This window comes from Haliotis asinina, chromosome 6 (assembly GCF_037392515.1).
Source record: "Haliotis asinina isolate JCU_RB_2024 chromosome 6, JCU_Hal_asi_v2, whole genome shotgun sequence".
Lineage (NCBI taxonomy): Eukaryota > Metazoa > Mollusca > Gastropoda > Lepetellida > Haliotidae > Haliotis > Haliotis asinina.
The window spans coordinates 11220965-11248279 of NC_090285.1; the positions used below are offsets into that span (position 1 = coordinate 11220965).

Sequence of the window (27315 nt, forward strand, 5' to 3'; positions counted from 1 at the left end):
GTACAACTCCTCCATGAAACCTACATGGAGAGAGTTGTCTCCCTGTACAACTCCTACATGAAACCTACATGGAGAGAGGTGTCTCCCTTTACAACTCCTACATGAAACCTACATGGAGAGAGGACCCTGTAACATGTTTTCAATCACAGCATCTTTGTGAAATCCACATAGAGAGAGGATCTGCAAAATATCTCCCTGTACCACACCTACATCAATTCTAACTCTGTATGGAATCAGTGTCGTAAAAACATTAGTTATGATGTATAACATAAAAGTGTAGCTGTGTACCCTATAGCATATATATCTGGGGGTTCATCATCTACCACCAGCCATTCCTTCAGGGGCTCCTTCGGCGACTGTCCGTTAACGTTCCATGTGCCGCAAAACACTCTGGAAATAGAGGTAATGTGTACTATATGCTTATAGGGAGGGGTATAATTCATTCAGATATAACATGATGTGTCCTGAAACTGATTATTTACTTTTAAAACATTTACCATGTCAAAAGACACTCACTGTAGTGTAGAAATATTATAATAGCTTACTGTAAATGAATGCATACACCCAGACAGACAGACAGACATTAGGTGAGATTTACTCTATTTGTGGCTTTTGAAATACTTTTCTTAAAGAGTCTTGTCCAATCTCTGTATCTGTAAAACTCTTCCTCTTTAGGTGATGCATTTCTTATTCTTGCTTTTCAGATGTTTCTATAAACACACTGACTGCCTCCATGAGTATACTCGTAGTGTCAATGCCTGGCTCAGTTTACCACTACGATTTATCTCATAGCTACATCAGTGGTATCTCAACACAAGTTTCACAAGCTGGCAAACAGGCACAAGAAACAAATATCTCCTGGTGTTCTTTGTTACTGCCAGGAGATTGACTGCATCTTGTGATTGCTCTGGTTTGTCAGGGTTTTGGTTCAAAACCCTAGGCGTTACAGGTCTCAGATATTTGCTGTCCAGGCCAGAATAGATCATCAGTACCCCGTAAAAAGCGACTAGCAGGGTCAGGTTCAAACAAGAAGCAATCATCTCCTGGTTGTAACAAAGAACGCCATGAGCTGTTTGTTTCTTGTGCCTATTTCAATAACTAATAGTAGTAAATCTGACCAGATTTATACGAGTATACTTGTGATAGGCAGTCAATGTGTCATTGCTTGTGAGATAAGCTAATTAAGTCATTTTCCAATTACTTACTTTAGTTTTTCTATATTGGTGAATTCCTCTTCTCTCTGAGCCATGTAACGTTTCACAAACACCTCTCTTGCTGTCACCGGCTTCTGTCCTACTGGCATCTCCAGGCCGTACCCAATCCCCAGCTGCCTCTGGATGTTGTACACTGTATCAGGCTCATCTTCGTCTCGGTCAAGCATGTCCAGTGAGTCCCTGCTCCGGCTATTGGCCAGATTGGAGGCATTCAGTGTCAACATGTTGCTGAAGTCGTCCTCGAAACCTAGTCTTTCAGCAGCTGCAACATCCACTGCAACAAAACCAAGTCTTACAAGGCTTCACAAAAAAGGGAGTGAGCGAGTCACTTGTGTCACAGTGGTAGTTTCCAGCTGAGGAATGTTGGCATAAATCCTATACGAATCATACCAATCTTTATGTCATAGATGTCTACAAATGATTTCACCCATAAAGATCCGAGTTAGAACTGATCTTCAGCAACCCGTGTTTGTCATGTGAGGTGACAAAAACTTACAACAGGTTCGGGTGGTCGCAGACTTGGTTGACATGTCCTCATAATAATAGAGTCATATCCTAATTGCGTAGATTGATGCTCATGCCATTGATTACTGGATTGTCTGGTCCAGACATGATTACTTACAGACTAGCGCCATGTAGCTGGAATATTGCCACTCACTCTAAATAATTTTAAAGATGTCATAAAACTCTAGCTAAGAGTTACCTGATCATGATAACAAAGTTCAAGGTTGATGTAAAGCTATCGCAACATTTTATGGAAGACAGAGAGGATATTTCCAAATTTGACATATCAGAGACAAAAGGGCTGATGCAGTTCCCTATGTTGATGAGCATAGGTGCTTGATTGTCATGCCTCTGCATGTGTTTGTGACTTGCGTCATATGCATATATACAACAGTTTCAAATGACAACGGCAAAGGGTTTTGTCACATTTATGTACAATCCTTGACATCATGTGTCCATAAATGGTAAGAGCAAGTGAGTGACTTGCATTCCAGTGTGGTAGAATCTGGCATTAAAGATGGTTCCCAGGAATGATGCAAGTCATCATGTGAATCAGTCTATTGTGCATCATTGTACCATCATATCAATCATTGGTTTGATTATTTACAGGGGCTAGGATAATGCTACCTGCTAGGTGTGGCATTAAACAAGAAATGCAAACAATCGTTCACTGGCTACAGACTTGAGTATTTACAGGGTGTTATGGCTGGGATAATGCTACCTGCTAGGTGTGGTGTTAAACAAGATATTCAAACAATAGTTCACTGGCTACAGACTTGAGTATTTACAGTCTAATGTGACATAGCTGAAATATTGCTGAAATATTAGCTGACTCAGCTAACAACACTACCACACTATGTATAAACATGGTGTGTTACATGATAAGCTACCCTTAAGAACATGGGTGACGTCCCCAGCGAGGACGGTGTCTTGGCACTTTGACTAGAAGACAGGTTGATTGCATGTCACTTCATCCACATCGGATCAATGATTATGATGTTAATCACTGGATCGACTGGTCCTGACATGCTTCTGATGTTAATCACTGGATCGACTGGTCCTGACATGCTTCTGATGCTAATCACTGGACTGACTGGTCCAGACATGATTATGTAAAATCCTCTCATGCTGCTTGAAGATAGCTAAAAGGCAAACTCACTTCAGAAACTCCTCCAGGTATTCTATATATAACACCGTGTGACCACCAACCTGTTTGTCCTATACCATTGCTGGTGAGGTTCATGTGTGCCAAGGGATCAAACACGTCATCTTGGAAAGGGTTTTTTGATGCACCGGAATACTTGTTTAGCCAGCTGAAGGTTGGCAGAGAACCGAATCCTGCATTCTGAGTGTACACTGAAACAAAACATGTCTTGCTGTAACCATGGTAACAAAAATCAGCATTTTAGAAAATGAGATATTACTTAAGATAGCCTCATACATGTGATGAGTGACAAGGCTATCTGTACTTTAAATGTGTTTCAGTTGCGGAGCAGCTTATAAGGTTAGTGTCAGAGGACAGTGAACTGAAATGAATAATGTGTTCAATAGACCAGTGTACTGGCAAATTTAATTCCTCAAAATCAAGTCTAAATTCAAGATGACTGTTCATATCTATATTTATTTTTTGGCCTTTACAAGTACACTCAGTGTCGAAAACTGAATCTACCAAACTATCACAATACGTATCAGAATACGGGGGCAGAATCAAAATATATTGCAATACAATAACTTGTGGAATGTAATGAAAGAAATTGTGTAAGATGGACTGGAATATGTTCTAATTAACTGAATATACTCACCATAATTTTTGAGTGAGTGAGCAAGTGAGTGAGTGAGTGAGCAAGTGAGTGAGCGAGCAAGCTTTCCACTGATCAGCAATCACAAAACTCACAGCAAGAACACTACATGTGAGGAAGTGAGTTTACTATATGATGCTAAAAGCAATGTTCCAGCAATATCACAGGAAGGGACACAGGAATGGGCTTCACACATTGTGCCCATGAGGGGAATCAAACCTGGGCCTTCAATGTGACAAGTGAATACTTTGAGCACTTGGCACCCTCTGGAACAGAATGGAATATGCTGGGGAACAATGATGGAAAACTGTAATAATCATTGAAATCGGAAAAAAACATGGGCGCACTACTTACAATCCTTTGCACTCTTTATCTGACCCAGCAGATCTCGTGTTGATTGTTGTTGAGGTAACTCCAGGAGAAGGTTGTGATGGGTGGATTTCAGCCGTAATCCAAATGCTGAAAAAATAGATTGTGAAATCATTCAAACAATTCTTGGAACAGTCAGGCTATAGTGATTTTAATATGAAAATGCAAGACTGAATCATAAGTCCCTGGAAAACTATGTGTGAAGTCTCTTAATAAGGTATTCAACAGGTTCAACATTAAATGATTTGACACAGAAAATCAGATACATATTTCCTGACCTTGCTTGTATTTCCTAGTGAATCTAACATGTCTACTTGAATTTAATTACTTCAATGATTCAAAGTTTGCATCTTCTCTCACATGATTCCCAGAGGTAATAATTTATGTCCATCCTTATTGTTTGTTAACATTTTGTCAAACCATGCAAAAAGTAACATGGAACAAGGATTTATGTCCCTCCCAAAATGACTGCATTAGTACAGCAGCATGCATGAATGCATGCAAGTGTGGATGAGTATGTTTCTAGGTGTTTAACAAATTACATAGTGAAAGCATCCTGATATAATATACCAGTTACCACAGTTTAACATGGAGACTAGATCTACAGATAATCAGCAATAAGGTGAATGTGGCACATACATGTTGGTTAGTTGGTTAGCAAATACACTAACAATTCAGCAGTTGATGTGTTATGCAATATATGTTTTGGAACGAGGAAACAAATATCTGACATGTTTTGACAGCATCACTACAAAAAAACAGAGTGCACATTACTATCAAATATATATAAGATGGTGAGTCCTATTCTGCATGGAATATATTTAATTTTGTACGTCGATAAACAAATTCAAGCAAAAGCAGTCCTATTACAATAAATCATGCATGTTCAATTTTCATGATCACAAATAACAAAATGAATTCAAGATGAAATATAGTCAACTCACACAATGCATAAGCGAACATGATTAAATCATCCAGCCTTCATGAACACCGCTCTCAGACACAGTACACAACTGCATATCGACTCTAATTATCCCCTGTTTTAACCCTTTAATGCTACTTGCCGGTACGTCTCTAAGAATACATCAAAATATCTCATCATAATCAAGTATCATTTTCTTTTCACCCACCTTGAGGAGTGTCACTGGATTTGACAGTGTTGGAGGAATCTGAAAATACAACAATTATTAATATTTAATTTGTGTTCAGTCCAAATTCATCAAATCTTTGGAAATCTTTCCTGAGAGAAAATGCCACCAAAAGCCTATACAGTCAATTCTCATTAATCCAACATTGCACAACAAAATCTTTGATTAACAATGATGTCGGACTATGAATGAGATTATGTTACGTTTATTCCTGTTTATTATCAACAAAAGTGTTGGATAATGTCGACTGTCGGATAAACAGAGGTCGGATTAACGAGACTTGCCTGAACCGGTTATTTAAAGGGTGTCAGTGATTGAGGTTATTTTTACTCCACTTTTAGCAATGTTCCAGTAAAATAATGGCAGGGGCAGCAGAAATGGCCTCCAGACATTGTACTCATGGAGAATCAAACCTGAATCTTCAGCTTGAAGAGAAACATTTGAACCACTATGCTTCCACATCACCCCAACTTAATGTGACTAGGTGGTCAAGTTGTTTGAATTAACCAATCATTTGAATTAACCAATCATTTGAATTAACCAATCATTTACCATCACGTCTGATGAAGTAGCTCATATTGTTTGTTTTTCCACTCATACTATATTGGTCATATCCAACTGTTGATGTCAGCTGTCTATGTCAACAATCCTCAATCATGTTTTCTCATAAAACAAATGATAAAAAGTGGTCAAGATGATCAACATTCAGACTAAGCACCTACTATTTCACATTTCAATAAAAGGTTTTAAATTCAGTAGGCAAGTTTTCAATAGCAAACGTTAAATTTAATGTTTCCACTAGTGATGTTAGCTGACTGAAGTAAGTACAACCACAAAACAGGCTGCAAACTGTTTTGGTTGCACTGTAACAGTCTGCGCTAGGCACTGACAACTGACTTGAGTCATGATGTCAGTTACCAATAGTACATCTGATTATGAGGGAGCAGACTAGAAGGCGTAGTGACGTCATTAGAAAGAATGTGAAAAATATACTTATAAATAAATAGGTTTGAGTGCACATTGGTATGTTGTAACTTTGCAGTATACTAGCTAGGTAACATTTTTTGCATTCTGTACACAAAAATATCTGTCAGTTTGCATCTTTCTGAAATAATTAGTAAACAACAAATCAGCAAGAGGGATGCACCTGTCAACCTCAGAAAAGACAATGTCACACTGTTGCAAAATCATTTAGTGATATTGTTTTATAATATCATTTCAGTCAGCTGCCTTCAATAACACTGAAGGGATGATTGTTTGCACAGGTACTACAGACATGTTGCCCAGCTATATTTCTGTATATAGAAATGTACCCTTAACAAAATCAAGATTCAGAAACAGGTGTCCCCAACAATATCACTTGAATCTTGCTCCCTCACTCACTCACTTGTTAAGAAACGTGTATGACCAAACAATCCAGTGATTCACCTTGTGAACAACAAGCTGCTATCTCCAGTTACCATGATACACAAGTCAACCAAAATCACAAAGATTTCAATAAGATTCAGCTACTAAGGATCAGACTTGGAATCCCCACTACAACCAACAGTAACACATCGCCTAATACCTGAATTATGTCTAACGTATATAGTGCCACATCATATTATCGACTCAAGCTGTTAGTGACGTTATGACGATATTGAAAAAAAGTAGCAGCAGCATGTCAGAATGTTGCAACATAAATCATTTCACACATGAACAGCTGTTTCCAAAATATTACCCAGAAACTGTTACAACATCAGAAAATCAAACATGATATTGATTTTACTGTGTGTGAAATATTTGTTCAAGATATGAAGAGAATACAGAAACGGCGAAAACAGTTCCACACATACTGAAGTAAAAAACATATTTTAGGAGAGAGAAATAGTGAGAAAGAGAGTGAAAGAGTGAGTTACTCTGCTTTCAGAAATATTCAAGCAATATCACAATGGGACACCAGAAATGGATGTACCTAAAGTACCAACGTAGGGAATTGAACCAAGGTCGTGACTTTGACAAACGGATGCTTTAACTGCTAAACTAAACTACCCCACTGCCCCACAGACAGATAGAAATTGAGACATATTGTTAAAGTTAAAGCTAAAGTTAAAGACATATTGAGAGACAGTAAGAAGTTAAACTTAAAGACATATATTTTGTGTGTAAGAAAGACAGACAGACAGACAGACAGACAGACACACAGAGAGACAGATATTAAAAACATTTCTGGGACTGACGATGGACAGACAGTTAACTACATCAAAAACACATGATTTCCTACTGAAAGCACATACAGCTACATTTTTCTTTCAGGCCCTTCAGAGGCAGCAGGATCACTTGCCAAGGGTTACGTCTAATTTTAATGTGATGTTAATCTTGATTTTAGTCACTGTATGCAACACAGAAAATGCTGTCATCCACATTCTGCTCACTAATGTTTCTAGCTGATCAAAAGAATATCATCCACAGGTCACCATGACATATATTGCTGCTGAAAGCATTCCAGTGCACATTCAATTAAAAAAAAGAATCTGCTCATGCTTGGTAACCATGGTAACCTTATCACATTATCACTGCACATTAACAAATATAATGATGCATCTCATATCTTGAAGCTATTGCATATTTATGATCATTTAACACAATTGCTCTCAGCATTTAACAGTTATTGAACCTGTTCACACTTGTTTTGTGAGACAAATATGATTCAATACAATATGCCCTGACAGGTAATAACGGAAAAACATGTTTTGTGGTTCAAAACTGAGATTTGTCCTGCTTTCTTAGATCTAGATTCATTTTAACATTAAATATGCTCCTTTCCGTGCAATAACATAAAACTTAACTTTTATACCTCTTCCTCTTTATTGTTCCTGTTATCAGTGAAATTCAGATGCCTCATAAATATGTTGGAAATCCATAAAATAAGCAAGAACACAAACTGGGTAATTCCAGCTGGGTATTTTCTCCAGGCTATGGGACGTCATAGGACCATCATAGGACCGTCATAGGACCATCATAGAACCATCATTGGCCCCTGAGCAGGTTGGGTGGTTGGTTTATTGTTTTACGCCACACTCAGCAATATTTCAGCTATGTGCCAGTCTAGACGTAAATAATCGAGTCTGGACCAGGCAATCCAGTGATCAACAGCATGAGCACTGATCCACACAACTGGAATACAATGACATGTGTCAGTCAAGTCAGCAAGCCTGACAACCTGATCCTGTTAGTTGCCTCGTACAACAAGCTTATATGTACTCAAGATCAATTCTAACCCGAGTTTTCATGGGTCTCCCTGAACAGATCTTCATAAATCAATAGCTCCTTCCTTCCTGAGTGAGTGAATGAGTGAGTTTACACCACTTTTAGCAATATTCCATCAATATAACAGCAAGAGGCACCAGAAATCGGTCTCACACATTGCACCCATGTGGGGAATCAAACTATTTCTTCCCATGATCAGGCAACGCTTTAAGCACTAGGGTACTAAACTGCCCCTTAAAGTGATGGAAACAGGTGTGTGATGGGTATGGGTGGAGTAATGTTGGGAAGCCTAGTGGGTAAAGTGTTCACTCATCACACCGCAGACCCAGGTTTGATTCCCCACATGGGTGCAATGTATGAGGTTCATTTCTGGTGTCTCCCACAGTGACACTGCTCGAATATTGCTAAAAGCGACTTAAAACCATACTCACTCACTCTTTTTAACATGACGTCAAACATAACCAAGGAAAAAGCATTTCCAAAGAGATTATTTTCAAAAGTTCATTGAAATTCTGGCAAACTTCATTTTCTATCAAGCCATAGCTCTGCCTAAGCCGTTAGTAAGCATTTTTCATGGTAAAGAAAAGTATCGTCATGAGCAATACCTCATACATGTGCATGAATTAGAACTCCCAGTGTTTTTTTTTCAAGTTGCTAGGTTTAAAGGTATTTTTTTCTGACAGCAATGTCTACCAGCAAAGCTAAAGAACTCTCCTGAAAAAGCCTCACAAACTCTGTATTCCTAAAATTTCAATTAATATCTAGGCACAATACAGCAGAAAATTGTAGATGTGACATTAAAGTTTCAATCACACAACACTGCTTTCTAAAACCATTCAATCAGTGACATGATCTTGAGAGAGTGGCTAATGAAACTATGACTGCACAGAACTCCAATCATTAATAACATGTCAGAAAGTGACTGAGTATGGTTTCATAATGCTTCTAGTTGTCGCCCAAGAAATTAGCTTCATACATTGTACCAGAGCAGAGAATTCAACCTAGGTTCCAGTGTGACAAGAGAACGCACTAACCACTTGGCTACACCACTAACCCTGAGTTTTGCGAGAGATCAGTGTTCACGTTGCCAGATTCTAGAAGTTGGTTGATCGGAGTTGATCAGTGCTCATGATATCCAGCACGGGATTGCCCAGACCCTGTCCAGGATGCAAACACACAGCTGGGATAGCAAACAACGAATAACATCTTACCTAAAAAACAGCCCAGGTCTGAATTAACAGGTAGAACTTTATCAACAGAAAGGTCCCCAGCACTTAGAACAGGAACCCGACTTGTAGTGAACAAAAATATCCTGAAAAAGGATTAAAAACAGAAATGAACATTTGTGCTTCATTCCTAAAAGAATGAATAATATCCTAAATAGCTGAAGACAGTCAACACTATAGGTACAGCTACCACAAAATTATGGCAAATTAGTTTTGTGAAAATGGTTCTGAATATATATTAATACAACAGTTAGTTCTGGAGAACCTCCCTCTGAGGCCCTGGATTAAAGGATATGAGCTTGTTTTACTCAAACGTTATGCGTAACAAATGTTGTGATTGACTAGTGTCTTGGTTAGATCACATACAAGAACCAACTCAATCTTCCGATTCCACAAACCTTTGTTAAACCAATACTTCAAGACTAAAATAATCACAGAAGTCTTGGGTGACATGTTTATCTACAAATAACATCTAAATGACTAATTTTGATTACATTCACAAACTGTTTCAATACTCATATTCATTAAACAAGTATTTCCTTTAAACCACACTCCTTGTTTGAAAAACAATAGCCTGTGTTTGAGTTAGAACCTTACCATTTATAGGCAGTAGGTGATATTTTCTGTTACAGGACAGCCATTTCGCTCTAAACTGGGCATCAGTAATGTTGGAGTCCACAATTATTCCATACAGTGAAATTATACATGAAAGTTTGGGGGTTTCACTGACATTTTTATGAGTTAAACATTTAGGTTGTCTGTTGTTTAACACCGCACTCAGCAATATCCCAACTATATGGCAGTGGTCTGTAAATAATCAGAGTAATCAGCAGCATGGACATCGATCTATCCAACTTGGACATGATGACATGTCAGCCATGTCAGTGAGACTGGCCACCTGATCTCATTAGTGATGACAAACATGGGTTACTACAGGCCAGCCCTAACCCATATCTTCATGGTTAACATGGTTCAAGAATTATGGGACTCTAGGGTTCCCAAACTTAATTTTATATGATCTGAATTCTGATCATTTCTGGCCACCCGATCTTGTTAGTCCTACCTTATGACAAACATGGGTTACTACAGGCCAGCCCTAACCCATATCTTCATGGTTAACATTGTTCAAGAATTATGGGACTCTAGGGTTCCCAAACTTAATTTTATATGATCTGAATTCTGATCATTTCTGGCCACCCGATCTTGTTAGTCCTACCTTATGACAAACATGGGTTACTACAGGCCAGCCCTAACCCATATCTTCATGGTTAACATGGTTCAAGAATTATGGGACTCTAGGGTTCCCAAACTTAATTTTATATGATCTGAATTCTGATCATTTCTGGCCACCCGATCTTGTTAGTCCTACCTTATGACAAACATGGGTTACTACAGGCCAGCCCTAACCCATATCTTCATGGTTAACATGGTTCAAGAATTATGGGACTCTAGGGTTCCCAAACTTAATTTTATATGATCTGAATTCTGATCATTTCTGGCCACCCGATCTTGTTAGTCCTACCTTATGACAAACATGGGTTACTACAGGCCAGCCCTAACCCATATCTTCATGGTTAACATTGTTCAAGAATTATGGGACTCTAGGGTTCCCAAACTTAATTTTATATGATCTGAATTCTGATCATTTCTGGCCACCCGATCTTGTTAGTCCTACCTTATGACAAACATGGGTTACTACAGGCCAGCCCTAACCCATATCTTCATGGTTAACATGGTTCAAGAATTATGGGACTCTAGGGTTCCCAAACTTAATTTTATATGATCTGAATTCTGATCATTTCTGGCCACCCGATCTTGTTAGTCGCATCTAATGACAAAAATGGGTTACTACAGATCAATTCTAACCCGGATCTTCCTGGGTAAAATTTATGGGACCCGAGGGTTCTAAAACTAAATGACCCAATCATTTTCAAACAGGTACTGTGTAGTCATAGCTTCCAGCTGCGGCAGCTGTGCCAATATAAACTTGTCAGAGAAGAAGAGGATCTGGACAACTGGTTGTCAAGACTTCCATTATTGTGGAAACTGTGATGGCAGAGCCAGTTAGAGTGCTGACTTTGAGTCTGGTAATTAGAAGCCTGACTTTGATAGTTTGGGTTTGAATCCTACATCGGACTCAACCCCCTAAATATCAGAATCTGAAATTCAGTGAGGAACAGTAATCCCAGATATAACACATTTCATTTGACCATGACCCTGAAGGCATGCAAGTACTGTGTGCATACAAACCAACATCAAGGACCCGAGGACTACCTTAAGCTGTTTCCAGTGCTATTCCACACAATTTCCAGCTATATGATGGCTTGGGGATACCAGAAATGGGTTTCACACGTTAGAGGATTAGATAAAATACAAAAGATTTCCGCCCATAACCTGTTTCTTTTATCATTTTATGCCTTAAGAAACGTTGGGTTTTTTAGAAACCTAACCCTAAACCTACCCCATACTTAACATGATACTAACTCTTAAATCTAAACCCTAACCCTTAGAAATAATCATAATAATTGGAATACATTTTAAGCGGTGGTTTCAGACGGAACTTTCTCCAAAATAGAAAATTTCCAATTACATATTTAAGAATAATTGCTGCATATCAATTACACAATTAAATATTAGGTACGCAAAAGTTTTAAGATATAAAAAGTTACAAATGATTTGTGTACTGTAAAAATACATAGACTGCTATCAAGTTAGTATAAGACTGGTGTTTTACTGTCAGTATAGGATGAGAGATTTTTATGAAATCATTTCCATTATTTTTAAGTAGGTTTTGATTAGGTGTGACCATGGTGACATAAGGCAGTACATGCCCAATTAGCAAACTTACTCAATGACTGATACTTTGGTGAGTAAATGCCTACACATTTGAGAGCAGAGAGTAACGAAAAATGAAATACCCTCCTAACATTCGTGAAACCCTCTTCCAAAAAATACATTGGGTACAGTACCCATGTGTTAAAACTTATTTGGAGCTCTGACACATATTATTCCAACATTGAGAAATAAATCCAGGTCTTTTGCATGACAAATGAATGCTTTAACTACCAGGGTAAAACACTCCCTGGGACTACTATAATTTCAAAAACCTCTGTATCACCTGCATGTTGTCCACTCCAAGGCATTGCTGCTAGTGACCTCTCCGTGTGTCAAGATGCCAGTTCCTTTACAGCTGGTTATGTTAAATCACTATCCTTCAGTATGCCAAGGGGAGTATTGATCAGTCCTCTCCCGTTCATTCAATTGCACATCACCAGAGAGGTGGTCATTCTGACATTTTATGGTCACAAGGTTTAAGAAGAATAGCAACAGCCAAAATTACCTTATCCACTGACCTTCCTGACAAATGTCTGGGGTCAGGCTCCTAACCATGTAAACGGATAATGGCCCTGTCTCAGAGCAATGAAAATATTGGTACTATCAGTGATTATCCTACCAGAAATAAATTCAGAATCACTAATGTCACCGGAGCAATGTAGAACTCCTCTGGGGTGTTATAACATTCATTACATTATGGTGCTAATGGCATGATTAACGTCAAAATGGCATTTATATATTCAATCATAATGACAGTGACACCTGTACATATCTGCGTGAGTGGGTGACTGAATGATTGATTGAGTTTGATTTCAGAAAGGATTAACGTGAGTGATTTATGGTATATCAATTAATAATAACAATAATTAGTTTATAAAGATGACAAGAATTTTTATGGATGATCAACTTCTTTATTGCAGGGTAGCGACGTTTCGGTATAGATTCTTATACCGTTTTCAAGCATGAAATTAGTTTATATGTGAAATTTACCCAAGCAGACCTGTAGCTCCTTTCCCAAAGCAACCTTTAATATCTTTAATACTGTTGTTATATTGTATATCATAATCATCACTTAAACTGTTACAGTAATCAAATAACTGGTTTGTGTCCATTGTAAATTTTTATATGTATAGAATACAGAAATTGGCATCCCGTTACTCCCTGCATATCTTTGATATATTCTTAACAAAATCGCAATGACTTTGGCTTTATCAGTATGGCGGAATTGACATGCACTTTTCAAGATGGTTTCAATAAATTCAGGAAGGTTGAAATCTCTATTGAAGAAATGACTGATATTAGAAAGGCCATGCCCTCCACATTATATGCACCGATGGGGTGCGGTGGGTGAATTGGCTAAAGCACCAGGTTAGTGATCCAGCGAGGTTGAAGTGTCAGGTGTGCAGACTCTTTCACAACCCCTAGTGTACAGTACACAACCCTGTGCACTCCAGGGACCCACAAATACATTGGGATATGATCAGATGGTGGACACATGAATATGTGCACACACATAGTTGTGGTTACAGCAATGTGCAGTAAACATTGACAAAGTACTGTGACTATGTGTCCCAGTCCACCCAGCTGTGGATTGGGTACCTCATTAGGATGAGAGAGCCACAAAAAATTGGTGCGCCTAGTGGCAGTTAGAGTTGTGTACTCCCCATGGAGTTGAGACTGATAATACGATGTGACGTTGAGATTGAAATCCAATGATCAAGGGAAACAAATACCAGTGCCTCGAGTTTAGTTTAGTTTTACACCACACTCAGCAATATTCCAGCTATATAGTGGGTGCCTTCAGCAAGCAGTATTTGCATGGGTATGTGAGCTATATAAATATCCAATAATAATAATAACAGCTTAAAATGGGGAATTCCTATGAAACATGAACATATTCATACATGGAAATGAAATACTGTGAAATACTAAAGTGTGAAACCATTCTGAGAGACAAAAAATCCAGCCTTGGTAAGGGGAATATGACCACGATGACAGATTAAAATAGCTTGTGCAGTATAAGTTTATAACTAAGCAGACTGCACTGAATGCAAGCAGATAAATAGTCTACATACCAGCAAGTAAATATCACTTCCTGCAAATTCAAGACCTTCTATTCAAGACCTGATCACATAGATTTAATGTCAGTTTGCATGATTTACATCCTGTTTATACAGCATATAACTTTCCAACTTTCACTGTTTCCAATCATACCTCACTTTGTTATTACACACCTACACATTAGTGTGAACAAGCAATAAGGAAAATGATGATCATTGAATTCCCTGAATTAGTTCTCAATTCTAACGAATGAAACATGAATATTGTCAGTTTTAAAATCTAAAAAGTGGCAGTCTACATTTGACAAAAATTATGTCATTGTAATGATATTAGACAGAAGGCAATACAATTGTATTTGTAGAGCACTACAAAGTTGAAGTCAGGAAAATCCTGAAAGTGTCTGCCCATTTAAGAGGAAAAATAAAATACAGGTGACATAATTATAAAAGTTGTGATGAAATTGTGATTACAAATGTTGAAAAAGCAGGTAATCATCGGATACTGATATAGACACTAAACCAGTTCCAAATTAGGGAGACACTATCACAAATATTTACAGATTTTATGATTGCATAGAAAAAACGTTAGCACAAAACATTTTCAACAAAAGGATTGGTACACTTATAATCAAGAAAGCATGTTAATTAATGTTATCAGTCTGCTATTATTATTTCCAATATCCAGCACAGCTCTTCAAAGGTGCTTTTGTTTTTCCCTGATCACTAGATGTCAATCTCAAAGGGCACATTGTTTTATCAATCTCAACTCCCTGGGGATTATACAACTGATGTACGGTATATGTGTGACAAAGTTGGTAGATGAAAGTGTTGAGGAATGTGTGAAAACCTGATAATAATTAAATTGTTTAAAATGTTTAACGTAGTAATACTATGGTCATTATGATTGTTGAAGCATAACTATGTCCCAGTCACTGTTTGGTATAATATTAAAAAACATGTCACGTAACATTGTCTGAGACGTAATCATGTCTTTTTTACTGTACAGACAGTTTATCTGTCAGTTATTCAATACAGCTATAGGTTCCAAAACATGATAATCATAATAATCATCAATGGAGAGTGAGTGAGTTTAGTTTTACGTCGCACTCAGCAATATTCCAGCTATATGGCGGCGGTCTGTACATAATCGAGTCTGCACCAGACAATCCAGTGATCAACACCATGAGCATCTATCTGCACAACTGGAAACTGATGACAGGTGTCAACCAAGTCAGCGAGTGTGACCACCCAATCCCGTTAGTCGCCTCTGTTCTACCTCGGGATCTTCACGGGTCTCGATGGAAAGAGAAGCTAACAGTTTTGATCGTTGCATCATTGATAATACCAAGCATAACCTACTGTAGTAAAGCAAAGTTTTAATCATGCTCTCACACCAAAGTAGACTTGTCAACTGCTAAGGTAAATATTTAATGTCAATAAACAAATCCACACATAAGCATGTCACCGCACATTACTAAAATATGCAGGGTTTTTTTCTAACTTTTGGCATACTGGCTCAAAGTTAGTTCTCCTACATTTATTGATAACTGATTGTAATTTAACTTAGGATAATTTGCATCTGTGAAGTCTGCACAATGGTGTTGAGAGACAAAAATAAGAAATCACACTCTGCTTACGCATGGTCGTCTTGTTTCTCCACAACGGCAAGGTATCTGGGTGATTTACCATAGTCCTGCAGCAAGGCAATCTCTGTACACTGAATGTTGTCAAGGATGGGTAGCATTGACATTATTTCAGCTTGACCAAGATATTAATTATTGTTTTATGTTCCTACCATGAAGATTTATTTACGCATTAAAAGTTAAAATATAAGGCAATGAACGTGATGAACTTTATAATGGGTAACACAGCATTTTGCCATGTTCACAGTATATTCTTACCTAATGGAGGTGTAAAAATATACTCCAAATGTCCTGTTCCTAATAAATTGGCATCCATATATTTTCACCTTTCAGTTTCATTCTCACCATGGAGTGAATTACAGACAGATGAGTCTAAGTCACAAGAAGAATACTGCAAGTGTTATTTGTTTGGACTACCAACCAATTACATTTGCTTTCAAGCTTCCATACACGTAATAAACAATAACAAATAATTGGTTACTACGGGTCTGTTGTTTCCTTATTGGCTGGGCTTGCATTGCCCAACTGCACTAACCAATGCTTTCTTATTGTCCTTATAGTGTTACTGATTACATACGTAATAAGGGTAGTTGTTATCATTGTTGACTTACTTACATTTATTTTGAAGACCCGTTTATCCAGGCATTTTGGTTTCACTTGAAAATCATCCGGATAGTGAGACGTCCGGTTAACTTGATCAACATGAAAAATTTTTCATGTACGTATATCAATAAATCAACGGTCAACACTAATAACAGTGAATCATCATAACATATAAGTCTGGGTCCAGTTACACATGTACAATTACTGAACGTAAGTTTCATTTCGCATCATTCAGGAAGTGGGGTTTCCGGATATGTGGGGTCCGAGTAAACAGGGTTCGATTGTACATGGTCTCTGGTGGTATTAATAATAACACCATCATAACACAACATGTACTGACATCAGTTCTTTCACAAGTCTTTCAGTGAGCATGACGAAAGAGAGTGGGTGATTTGGGACCAAATTTCTATTTCAACTTCACTTTTAGTGAAAGTATAGGCCTACATATTTGAAATTTATGATTTACAAATATATATTACATTGCTTTTTTAAATGTGTTGTGACTTGCACATGCGGCATTCCATTTGAAATTAACACATGCTTTTAGACCAAACAGCCCTCAATGAAAGCATTTTCAAATAGATTCTGTAGATCCACATATTACATACAGCAAATGTGAAGCTGAGAATCTTTTTGACAACATATCTTATGTCCAGTCTATGAAAAATATGATAATTTCAAGTGAATAATAAATAACCATGCTTTTTCAGAAACCTTCATCTTGTATGCAGTTGCAAGAGATGAGTACTAGCGTGACAGAAAATTGTGAAAATCTTGATGCCATCAGCATGCTCATTGCCATGCCAATATCCAAAAAGATACAATCAAACATGTTTCATCCGAAGCAAGTTTCTTCTGGGCGACTGCGCGTGGATCCATAATCACAAGTGACTAATCTTCAAGTACAGCTGCTAGTCAGGCTACTAGTGAAGAAATGCTTCTTCCGTTCAAGTGTCATTCAAGTGCGTTTGGGTATGTGATCAGCCAAATACATGTCAGAATCGAATATTGCTAATGTGGAGAAAGGGGGTTTCATCACGCCACACGTGCGCATGCACCCATACAATAAATATATACAGTCTTCTTCGACACTTGAGCTCAACCGTTGGCTCCCAACTGACAGATCAATGACGACGAAAGTGAGTGTCAATGCCGACTTGGAATCCTTTGGAATGTATCATCTAATCACACATGTACTGCCTCGTTTCTTGAATTTGTTATCCTCATTCACAACCGGGATATGTGATCCGTCCACTAAAATGACACGATCGATATTTTTAGGTCAATGTCACCGCATTCTTTGTTACGTTTCTTGCAAACACGAAGTCATTCCATGCGGAAGTAAATAACCGGAAATGCAGTAACGTACGAAGTTGTTAAAGGTTACAAGTTTCGAATCTAAAATTGAGTCGAACAGGTTAAACATCAATGCAAATACAAATGAACATAGTTTAATATATCAACTAAATGGTACATCTGCAAACTAAGCTTCTTTTCAGAATTGATGCGGGGTTACCAAACAAAACACAACAGCTCAGTTTGTACAGTGTCACCTCTCCTAGGTGACGAGGTCAGGGGTCATTCCCAGTTCAGTGAATAACATGACTTATCTTGCTGGTCGTTGTATTGCCTATCCGTCATTATTTTAGCGTTTGGGTAAGTGATTTGTACCTGTTATCTCAGATTCAAGACGTACGGTGTGTTAAATGGTTTTACATATACGATATATTTGCTACCGCACTTCAGTCCAAGATAATTTAAGATTAGTCATTTTAAAAATCGATTTTATTCTGATACGGCTTCCATGTCCGTCGCGATCACGATGGGACAAGGCCTGCCTGTGATAATATCAATATTGATCAGACATTTACCTGTGATTTGATAAAATCAAAAATTGGCAAAAATCTTTTGCGATCTGTGGTACATTTGCCATGCCATTTTCTTATACAGTAATGTGCAGTGAAACCCAAGTGTTTCGAAGGGCTTATAATTACATAACACACAGGTACCTCATTTGACACCTTACTGTTATTGCCACGGTTGAATGGCCCTTTGTTTTGTGAAGTCAAGGCGAGGGAGACATGCCCGTAACAGTGACTGCTCGCGAGTGTGGTACATGTATTTCTGTTCTAACGTAACCCAACACTACTGGGCACAACGCGAGCTTCGATTGTGTCAACAAGTTCTAGATTTTCTATGCATTACTTGACACGCCTCTGATGCGGAGTTAAAAGTGTCGTGTTTCTTGTCATGCTGTTATGACTTTGTCGCTGCATCCATAGAAAAGATACACCTTCAAAGTAAATTGGTTATCTGAGTGCAAGCAAAAAAAATATATGAAGTAATATAAATACATACATACGAAAGGGCGTGTAAAAATAAACAAATATTCGTTTTCTTCTTATTATGAATAGCAATATTATTAAAACTACAATTGTTTCACCTTCTTCAGTATAATATATTTTTTGTTAAATGTTTAAAACAAAACACCACTTTGAATTACGAAAATCAAAAGGAAATGCATTGAAGCACTTAAGAATATACTATTGTTTATGGGGTACCCGATACTTTTATCTAAACTTTTCACAATCAAACCTGATACAACGTTAAGGTAATATATTAATGCACATTATACGGAAATAATATTTTCACAATACTTTCTTAGTTTATAGGTGGTCAGTAATTAATAATATGTTAAAATATGTACACAACGATATCTATTCCCAAGGAAAGACCGGTTGAAGCATGTAAATATTTTACACAGGCACGCAAAGAGAAAATATATTAATACTTTTCACAATGTAAGAATTACTAAATGATCTGCTAAATCTTGTCCTTTACCTTACTTTATTGTGAACCAGTTCGGGGTCCTTGTTTGGAGAGAAAAATGTCACCCCTTCACGTCAGATAAAGGGACAAAGTGAGGCTCATATCAACAAAACAATAAATTTAATCTGGTGCATTTTTACATGAATAGATATGAGATTGTTTTTCCACAAACGTCTTGAAATAAAGTTCAAATCAAGTCACAACAGAACAGAAACCGTTGCTCGTTGCATGTTAAGTTAGATTGGTTTGATAATTAATATTTGAAAGGTGGTTCACTTTCAAGGTCGATACCTGGACAGTTGTATTAATAATTGAGAGAACTTGTCAGAGGCCATCTGTCTGTTGTTGCACGTGAGCGTATGCACATGCAGGTGTTTACAGACTTCCTACAACCATCAAATGAAAAATGGGCTCACGAAATTCGTATCTGGTGGCATTACCGTAACAATGGGCGTTCCTTTTTTCTGTACAGTTGTATGTCAACCATTTCTTCGACTGAACACACAACGATTTTGTCATTTAATTTGAAAGATTACTGTTTCCTCGAAAGGCTACGAGTTATTGATTAACGTCTTGCACTCACGACACGTGCTATCGTCAAATCGGGTTTTACGGGTTCAATGAAAACCTGGTTTCACTAACCTTTACAAGGAACAGTGGTGGATGTTATTTAATTAATCTCTTCCGTTGTTTTGTCTTTGGTTTCTTTTTATTCCGCCAGAAAACCGTTAATATGTATTTGACTGTACTTACGACTCATTATTTATTACGTTACAGGAAGTGTGGGTTTTTCAGAAATGTCGAACATATTGAAGTACAGATTAATGGGTAAATTGCATCGAAATAGTTGAGTTTTAATATTTATGAACTTGAACATTCTCGCCTTGTTTCAAGTGGTCCTTGTATAAATATGTAGGTCACTAAGGCAATATCTTTGTTGCAAAGCAAACTTATTTATATATACCAAAACTAATGCATCTTAGAAACAGACAAATACTGTTACTGAAGAGTAAGAAATCGTCCAAGACCGCGCGTTGCGGAGAGCTCTCATTAAAGCATGACTACTAAGGATAATTGATGTAACATATTCATCCAGATCAAGACAAGAACAGTGTATGGAGCGCTGTGTGACTACCGACAAGGTGTCAATGTGTTAAGGTTAATCGCCTCAAGAGGGGTCCTTTGTGCTTGCCTGGAGACACCTAGCATTGCTTAATATTGACGTATTTTGCAGCTTAGATCAATGGTCGGGTCAAAAGCTTACCGATAATATCATGTGCAAATGTGTCACCGTCGGCTCAACTGCTTTGCAGTTGAGGTGAAGAACAAAATACAAGATATAAGTAACATATGTGCCTGTCATGACAAAAAAGACATTTTTTTAAACGAATCTCGCTTAATCTTCGCACGAATACCTTTGAGACGCCCCCTGTGTTTGTAAGAAAGATTTGTTTGGTTCTGTGTGTGCCGACGAATACGGTTGGCTGGTGTTGGACATTACTTGCTAATGGCCACAATGTTGTGGATCGGTAAGTCGTGAAAAGTACAGACAAATAAATGAAAGTTGATCATTGACATCTTTTTCTTGGAAAAGGTTTTATTTATTTACAAACATTGCAGTTGCCAGCCAAACATTATCAAAACAAACACCCTAATATTTTTTTTCTAAATTACTTCACGTACACCGATCTGTCAAACAAACAAGTCGAAAATATGTCGCTAGTGTGTGATGTTGTTCTGATAAGCGCAAAGATAATCTCGCTGTGTTTTATTGTCACACCAACGTGGGATGGATTACTATGGTTAGATTTCAGTGGGTTTCTCCGTAGACCGGTTTGCCAGTATGACACTGCAAAACTGTGATATGTGATATTACGTTGTAACTCACAGCAGACGTCCCATTGCAAAGTGTACTAACTTCATTGGGGGCGATCCAGTACCCGACACAGATGCCAAAGTGGAATTCAAATTTACGTTTGGCACATCCTTAAATGCATACGGTGAATACCATTAAAAATCAAATGGACCCGGGATTCAAACTCACAATTACATATTTCTGACGAAACGGTTTCTGCGCACAGCGAAGTGCGGCACCTAAGAAATAGTTACAAGTGTGTTTTGATATATGACAAGTGATACCGTTGATTGCACATGTTTGTGGTCTATGGTAGTATGGAGAAATCGTTTGTAAAATGTCAACATTCGTGAAGAAAGGAAACTGGTCAATGGACGATTCTGTGGTACATGTCCATTATAAAATGAACTGTAGACTTTAAGAAGCATCACTTCAACGTGGGCTGTCTCTTTGTTGTTTATCGCCACACTGACAAATATTCCAGCCATAAATCGGCGACCTGTTAATGATCCTGTCGGGACTAGATAATCAATCAAGGAACTGACCATGAGCATTGACGCAGTCCGCACGTCCGATCCCTCTAATAGCCCCACGACAAGCATAACGTTCATGGTCTTCTTGACCTTACTAGCAATTTCATTATTATAGGAATGGAAACGTTACTTGCTTGCTATTGCCGATGTGACGATAAATATTACTAGTAACTCAATCACTTGCTTGCAAACAATCGCCCAAACACTGCAAACCTAAGGTCGAAAACACAAATATAACACCCGTATTTTTTTTGTCATTTTCAGTTACTATAAAACGTGGATGTATACTTTCTTTAATGTCTGTTAAATGGTAACTGGTGTATCTTATGATATAGAATGCCATTTTGAAGAAATGATTTTGTTCGACCTAAGGTCGTATCAATTTACAAGTATCGCGGTGCTTCTCTTTGGCAGTAGACCATATTTCAGTGATACGTCCAGCTTATTATGTCTCATATGTCACACCGAAGACGTACTATCCTTTGTAACATTATATCTGCAATTATATCTATCCAACCAACCCATAAAAGTAACATAATTAGATATGGTACGCCATCTTTGTAGCCCTACCCGTAACCTCGAGTCCTTTGAGGGATTACGAGACTTTGGAAAGAGATCTTTCTTACTACTAGTATATCCTGATCCAGCTAATACATTTTTGTATGTTTCAGTTTTGAACAAAGGGTCTGGAGAAGAACAGGGTTCTGCAAGCAGATCATCAAAAAGATCGCCATGGCCTCAACACGAGAGCAGGCGAAACAGTACCTAGCTAGCCACAAAATACCTCAAATGTTTGAAGGACTTCTCAGTTGTCTCATGCTTGAGAGACCCGAAGACCCAGTCGCTTATATTGAGAAGAAAATGGCAATGATCAAAGAGATCGGCCTGGATCAGGTTAACTGGGAAACATTCGTATACCATCTTCACCCATACAGGGATCCCGTACGGCGACAGTTGGTGCACGATGGAAGCAAATTCGATAAAGAATTTGAAAACGAGCAAGAACTCAAACAGGAAATGTCTTCACAAAGCAGCAATGGCGGAACCTCCCAGAATGAAGCATACAAACCTGACCTATTCCAACTGACAGAAGCCCAATCATAGCCCAAATGGTTTTCTCAGCTATTTTGGAAACAGTGCGGGTTGTAATATGTGGCCTTGCTTTATCCCAATCAACATTTTCTAATTCCGAGTTCTGCCATCAATGATTGTGTGTATTGTCTATATGCAATCTTAACTCTGTGATTTTCTATACCAAAAATCATTCTACCAAATGTGCGGAAGCATGCATGTGTTTATTTTCATTTACACATTATATGAAATCATGTAAAATTGTACTTAGTTGTACGTTAATGTACCTGCCATAATGTATATTTATCAATGTACAAATGAACATGAATTATTTGCTGGTTTCCACAACATCGAGTCATAGTCCATGCATTTATGGATATCTGTTTATGTTATGAATTCTTATGTTCAACGCTGCGTTACCTGCCTTGTTGGCACATGCATATGGACACTTGCATTTTTTTCTGGAAGAGGTCACTTTTTTACATTTATGTGTGCTTGATTCAAGTTGTAAATGCAGAGTCATGTGAATGTAATAAATTTATTCTTTTTCACATTCATGATTTTCTTTGTTTCCACCGATTGTCTTGACGGAACTGATCCAAAACATCTCATTTGTCAAAAACATATGCTCGAGCGAGTGAGTTGGGGGACACTATTTGAAAAATATTCTACGTGTCTGCTCTATGTTGAGGGAAAATCATATTTGCAATAGATGTGAGATGTACAACACACACAATTACAGGTATGGTGGTGGCATGCCGAGAACCACAATAGAGACGAACCGGGATCATAAGGGAAACACTTCTACACAACGAATTGCAGCCCTTGAGGCTTTCCAAATGTGGCTCTCTGTTCACGAAGACCGTAAAACGACTAAAGACAACCCACTGTCTGGTGGCCAAGTGATAGTAATGATTCGAGCCTCATCTTTGCTTAGTCGATGACTGCTAGACTCAGCCATCGTTTACATCTTGAAATATGTATATCGTTTGATCAGCGTTCAGCGACTTTATCCATTACTTCTGGAGCTTTGCCAGAGCTAAGTTCCTCGTGAAATATGTATGGCAGTACATATATGCTTGTAAGACATACGATGATTGGTTGATATAGTGTCTTGGAGTTGAGAATCAATGTCTACAGAGTTGATACCGTCAAATAATGTAAAACACCAAACACTTTGAAATCATGAGTTTGGCTTTGGTGATGATAACCCCAAACATTAGGCTAAATAAACTTTTATTTGTGCGCGTAGCAAGTTTTATTGCCATTTAGAAAGAATAGTTTTGACTTAGCGTCCCGATCATCCATTTGTCCACTATAAAAACGAGTGTCCGTAAAAACTAGTGTGACTGAAAATACTACTCATTATAGCGTGCTAAACTTCCCAAGCTGTATTTTTTAGAGAAAAAAAAATTAAAATATCTCCCTCCCGCGTCACTCTTTTCTATCAAAAATTACAAAAAGGTCCTATCGCCCTCGTCACTTTTGAAAAAAAATGTGCCCGAAAAACATTTACTTTTTATGCAGCCTTATGACCATTGGTAAAGACTACATTACAACAGTGAACATTTCACATGCTCTCTGACTACAATTAATACAACTACTACTACAACTATCGGCAAGTAAATTGTACTGCAATTTATTACGATTCAGATACCCGTATTGCGATACTTATTGCGATATATCGGGAACTTAGATGTTTGGTAGTGTTTGACACAAATTGTGCATGTCAGTACTATTTACTACATCATAAGCTCCTAAAATATATGCCAGGATTTAATAGAAATCTCAAAATGATTTTGCATAGTTAAGGAGTCTATTTCCCCTTTTATACAATTCATAACGTAACAGTATGTCGTCTTGTTACTGAATACTGCAGGAAACATTTCTTGTTTATGGCAGTCTGTGTAGATTTTGAGTTGTTCCATAAAGATGATCTCAAAACTTCATATGTTATTTGTCCAGTATACCGGTTCTCAGAACGCATATTGCAATACGTATCGTTTGAAAAGTGTATTGCGATATACCGGTACACCGGTAACACTGTACAGTCCTAAAAATACTGAATGCATTTCACTGATGAATAAATTGCAAGCTTTAACTTTTAGCAAGCAATGTTTTCGAGTGCATACAAAAACACATGGTCACGCCCACGTTCGCAGTAGTGTTATTCGACTGGCTGAGGACAGAATGGGTGGAACGAATATAGCATTATTGTATAAAATGACGTCACTCGCTCCTCGCTGTCTTGTATGTTAATTAAAGATTGAATGGGCGGGGTGAAAACATTTTTTGGGCATTCTTTTTATAACAATTCGGGCCAATATACAGTTTGTGTTCAAGGATTTCTGTTACAGTACATTCCACAAGGACTTTGTATGCACACGGCCTTTAAGTCTAGAGCTCAGTGATCCCAAACAATAACGAAACCAATTCTTACATGTGGTATGTCCGAACATTCTTGTATATCAGTGGCGGTTGACTGATGGCGTACACCCACACGCGTTTACTACAAGTCTACTACATTGACCTAACATACTGATTTTCAATTTCGGCTATCACTTGTATTGATGATAATTATTGTATTACGTTTGTTTTGTTTAACAAATGTATTGGATTTTTCACTGCAGTGTATGACTCATGAATTCTCTAATAAAAATACTTGCATTACGCTTATCATCACGAAGCACCAGAGTAACACTTGGAAGTCAATAGCATTGAAAATGACATCTAGAGTACGATGCTTTTCAAAGCAATTTTCCCAAGAAATTCAAATTATAAAAAGAACCATCATGATCGAGACTAACTACTAGTCTCTGAAATGAACATCTATAACTGAATAAAGTTCATAGTGATTCAGAACAAAAATAATATAATGAAATGTAGCCCTCAGACTTTCATAATTTCCACCTAGGGGAATCTAGACTTGCCACATATTCTAGACTTGCATGGGCTTTCTTGGAGATATTTACTTCAGGGTCTGTACGACAGACTGCATCATGATCACTTTTCAAGTGCATAATAATATATATTGATTTTTACTTGATTTTCAAATATCTCTAAGCTGCTCATATACCTGCACATTTGTCCACGTGGTTCACGCTTGTTATTTGTGTCTATATTGTTCCTTATGGTTGTCCTATGTTGAATATATAAATCTACACTGTTCCTTGTAATCGTTTCATTTGATTATATACATCACATTGTTCCTCATGATCATTTCATGTGGAAAATATACAAAGCGTTGTTCCTTATGATCGTTTCATCTGGATTATTTACATCACATTGTTCCTTATGACCGTTTTGCTTGATTAAATACATGTACATTGTCCCTTATGATCATTTCATGTGGAAAGTATACAAAGCGTTGTTCCTTATGATCGTTTCATCTGGATTATATACATCACATTGTTCCTTATGACCGTTTTGTTTGATTAAATACATGTACATTGTCCCTTATGATCATTTCATGTGGAAAGTATACAAAGCGTTGTTCCTTATGATCGTTTCATCTGGATTATATACATCACATTGTTCCTTATGACCGTTTTGTTTGATTAAATACATGTACATTGTCCCTTATGATCATTTCATGTGGAAAGTATACAAAGCGTTGTTCCTTATGATCGTTTCTTCTGGATTATATACATCACATTGTTCCTTATGACCGTTTTGTTTGATTAAATACATGTACATTGTCCCTTATGATCATTTCATGTGGAAAGTATACAAAGCGTTGTTCCTTATGATCGTTTCATCTGGATTATATACATCACATTGTTCCTTATGACCGTTTTGTTTGATTAAATACATGTACATTGTCCCTTATGATCATTTCATGTGGAAAGTATACAAAGCGTTGTTCCTTATGATCGTTTCTTCTGGATTATATACATCACATTGTTCCTTATGACCGTTTTATACATCACATTGTTCCTTATGACCGTTTTATTTGATTACATACATCTAAACTGTTCATTGTGCTCGTTTCATGTGGATAATATGCAAAGTGCTGTTCCTTGTGATCGTGTCATCTGATTATATGCCTTGCATTGTCCTTCTTGTCATCGTTTCACTGGATTATATACATCTAGGTTGTTCCTTGTGATCGTTTCATTTGATATATACCTTTTCATTGTTCCTAATGATTGTCCTGTGTTGTATATATACATCTACACAGTTCTGTATGATCGTTCATGTTGTCTTGTGTTATCGTGTTGTGCTGCATCTATATCTCCGTACGTATTGCTCCTTACGGTCGTTTCACGTTGATCATGTGAAGTGAAGCGTTTATTATATCTATGTACATTGTTTCATATGATCATTTCGCATATATCTCTACATTGCTCACAATTATGGTAATATTCTGCATACCAC

At 37.5% G+C, this 27315-nt stretch overlaps 1 protein-coding gene across 2 annotated transcripts in view; it reads right to left on the reverse strand.

Moving 5' to 3' along the window:
- Positions 1 to 27315, reverse strand: part of LOC137287450 (inositol polyphosphate 5-phosphatase OCRL-like) — a 59787-nt gene that overhangs the window by 31770 nt on the left and 702 nt on the right. The window contains exons 1-8 of one of the 2 annotated variants that reach the window (XM_067819750.1): positions 17473 to 18001; positions 16042 to 16121; positions 9495 to 9595; positions 5017 to 5055; positions 3872 to 3976; positions 2928 to 3074; positions 1206 to 1488; positions 289 to 390 (exon numbers count right to left, since the gene is read on the reverse strand). In XM_067819750.1, coding sequence (XP_067675851.1) covers positions 289 to 390; positions 1206 to 1488; positions 2928 to 3074; positions 3872 to 3976; positions 5017 to 5055; positions 9495 to 9595; positions 16042 to 16121; positions 17473 to 17529 — 914 coding nt within the window. In that variant the 5' untranslated portion in view covers positions 17530 to 18001. Of the gene's footprint in view, positions 1 to 288; positions 391 to 1205; positions 1489 to 2927; positions 3075 to 3871; positions 3977 to 5016; positions 5056 to 9494; positions 9596 to 16041; positions 16122 to 17472; positions 18002 to 27315 lie in introns of those variants that run through there. The other variant, XM_067819752.1, reaches the window with a different exon arrangement.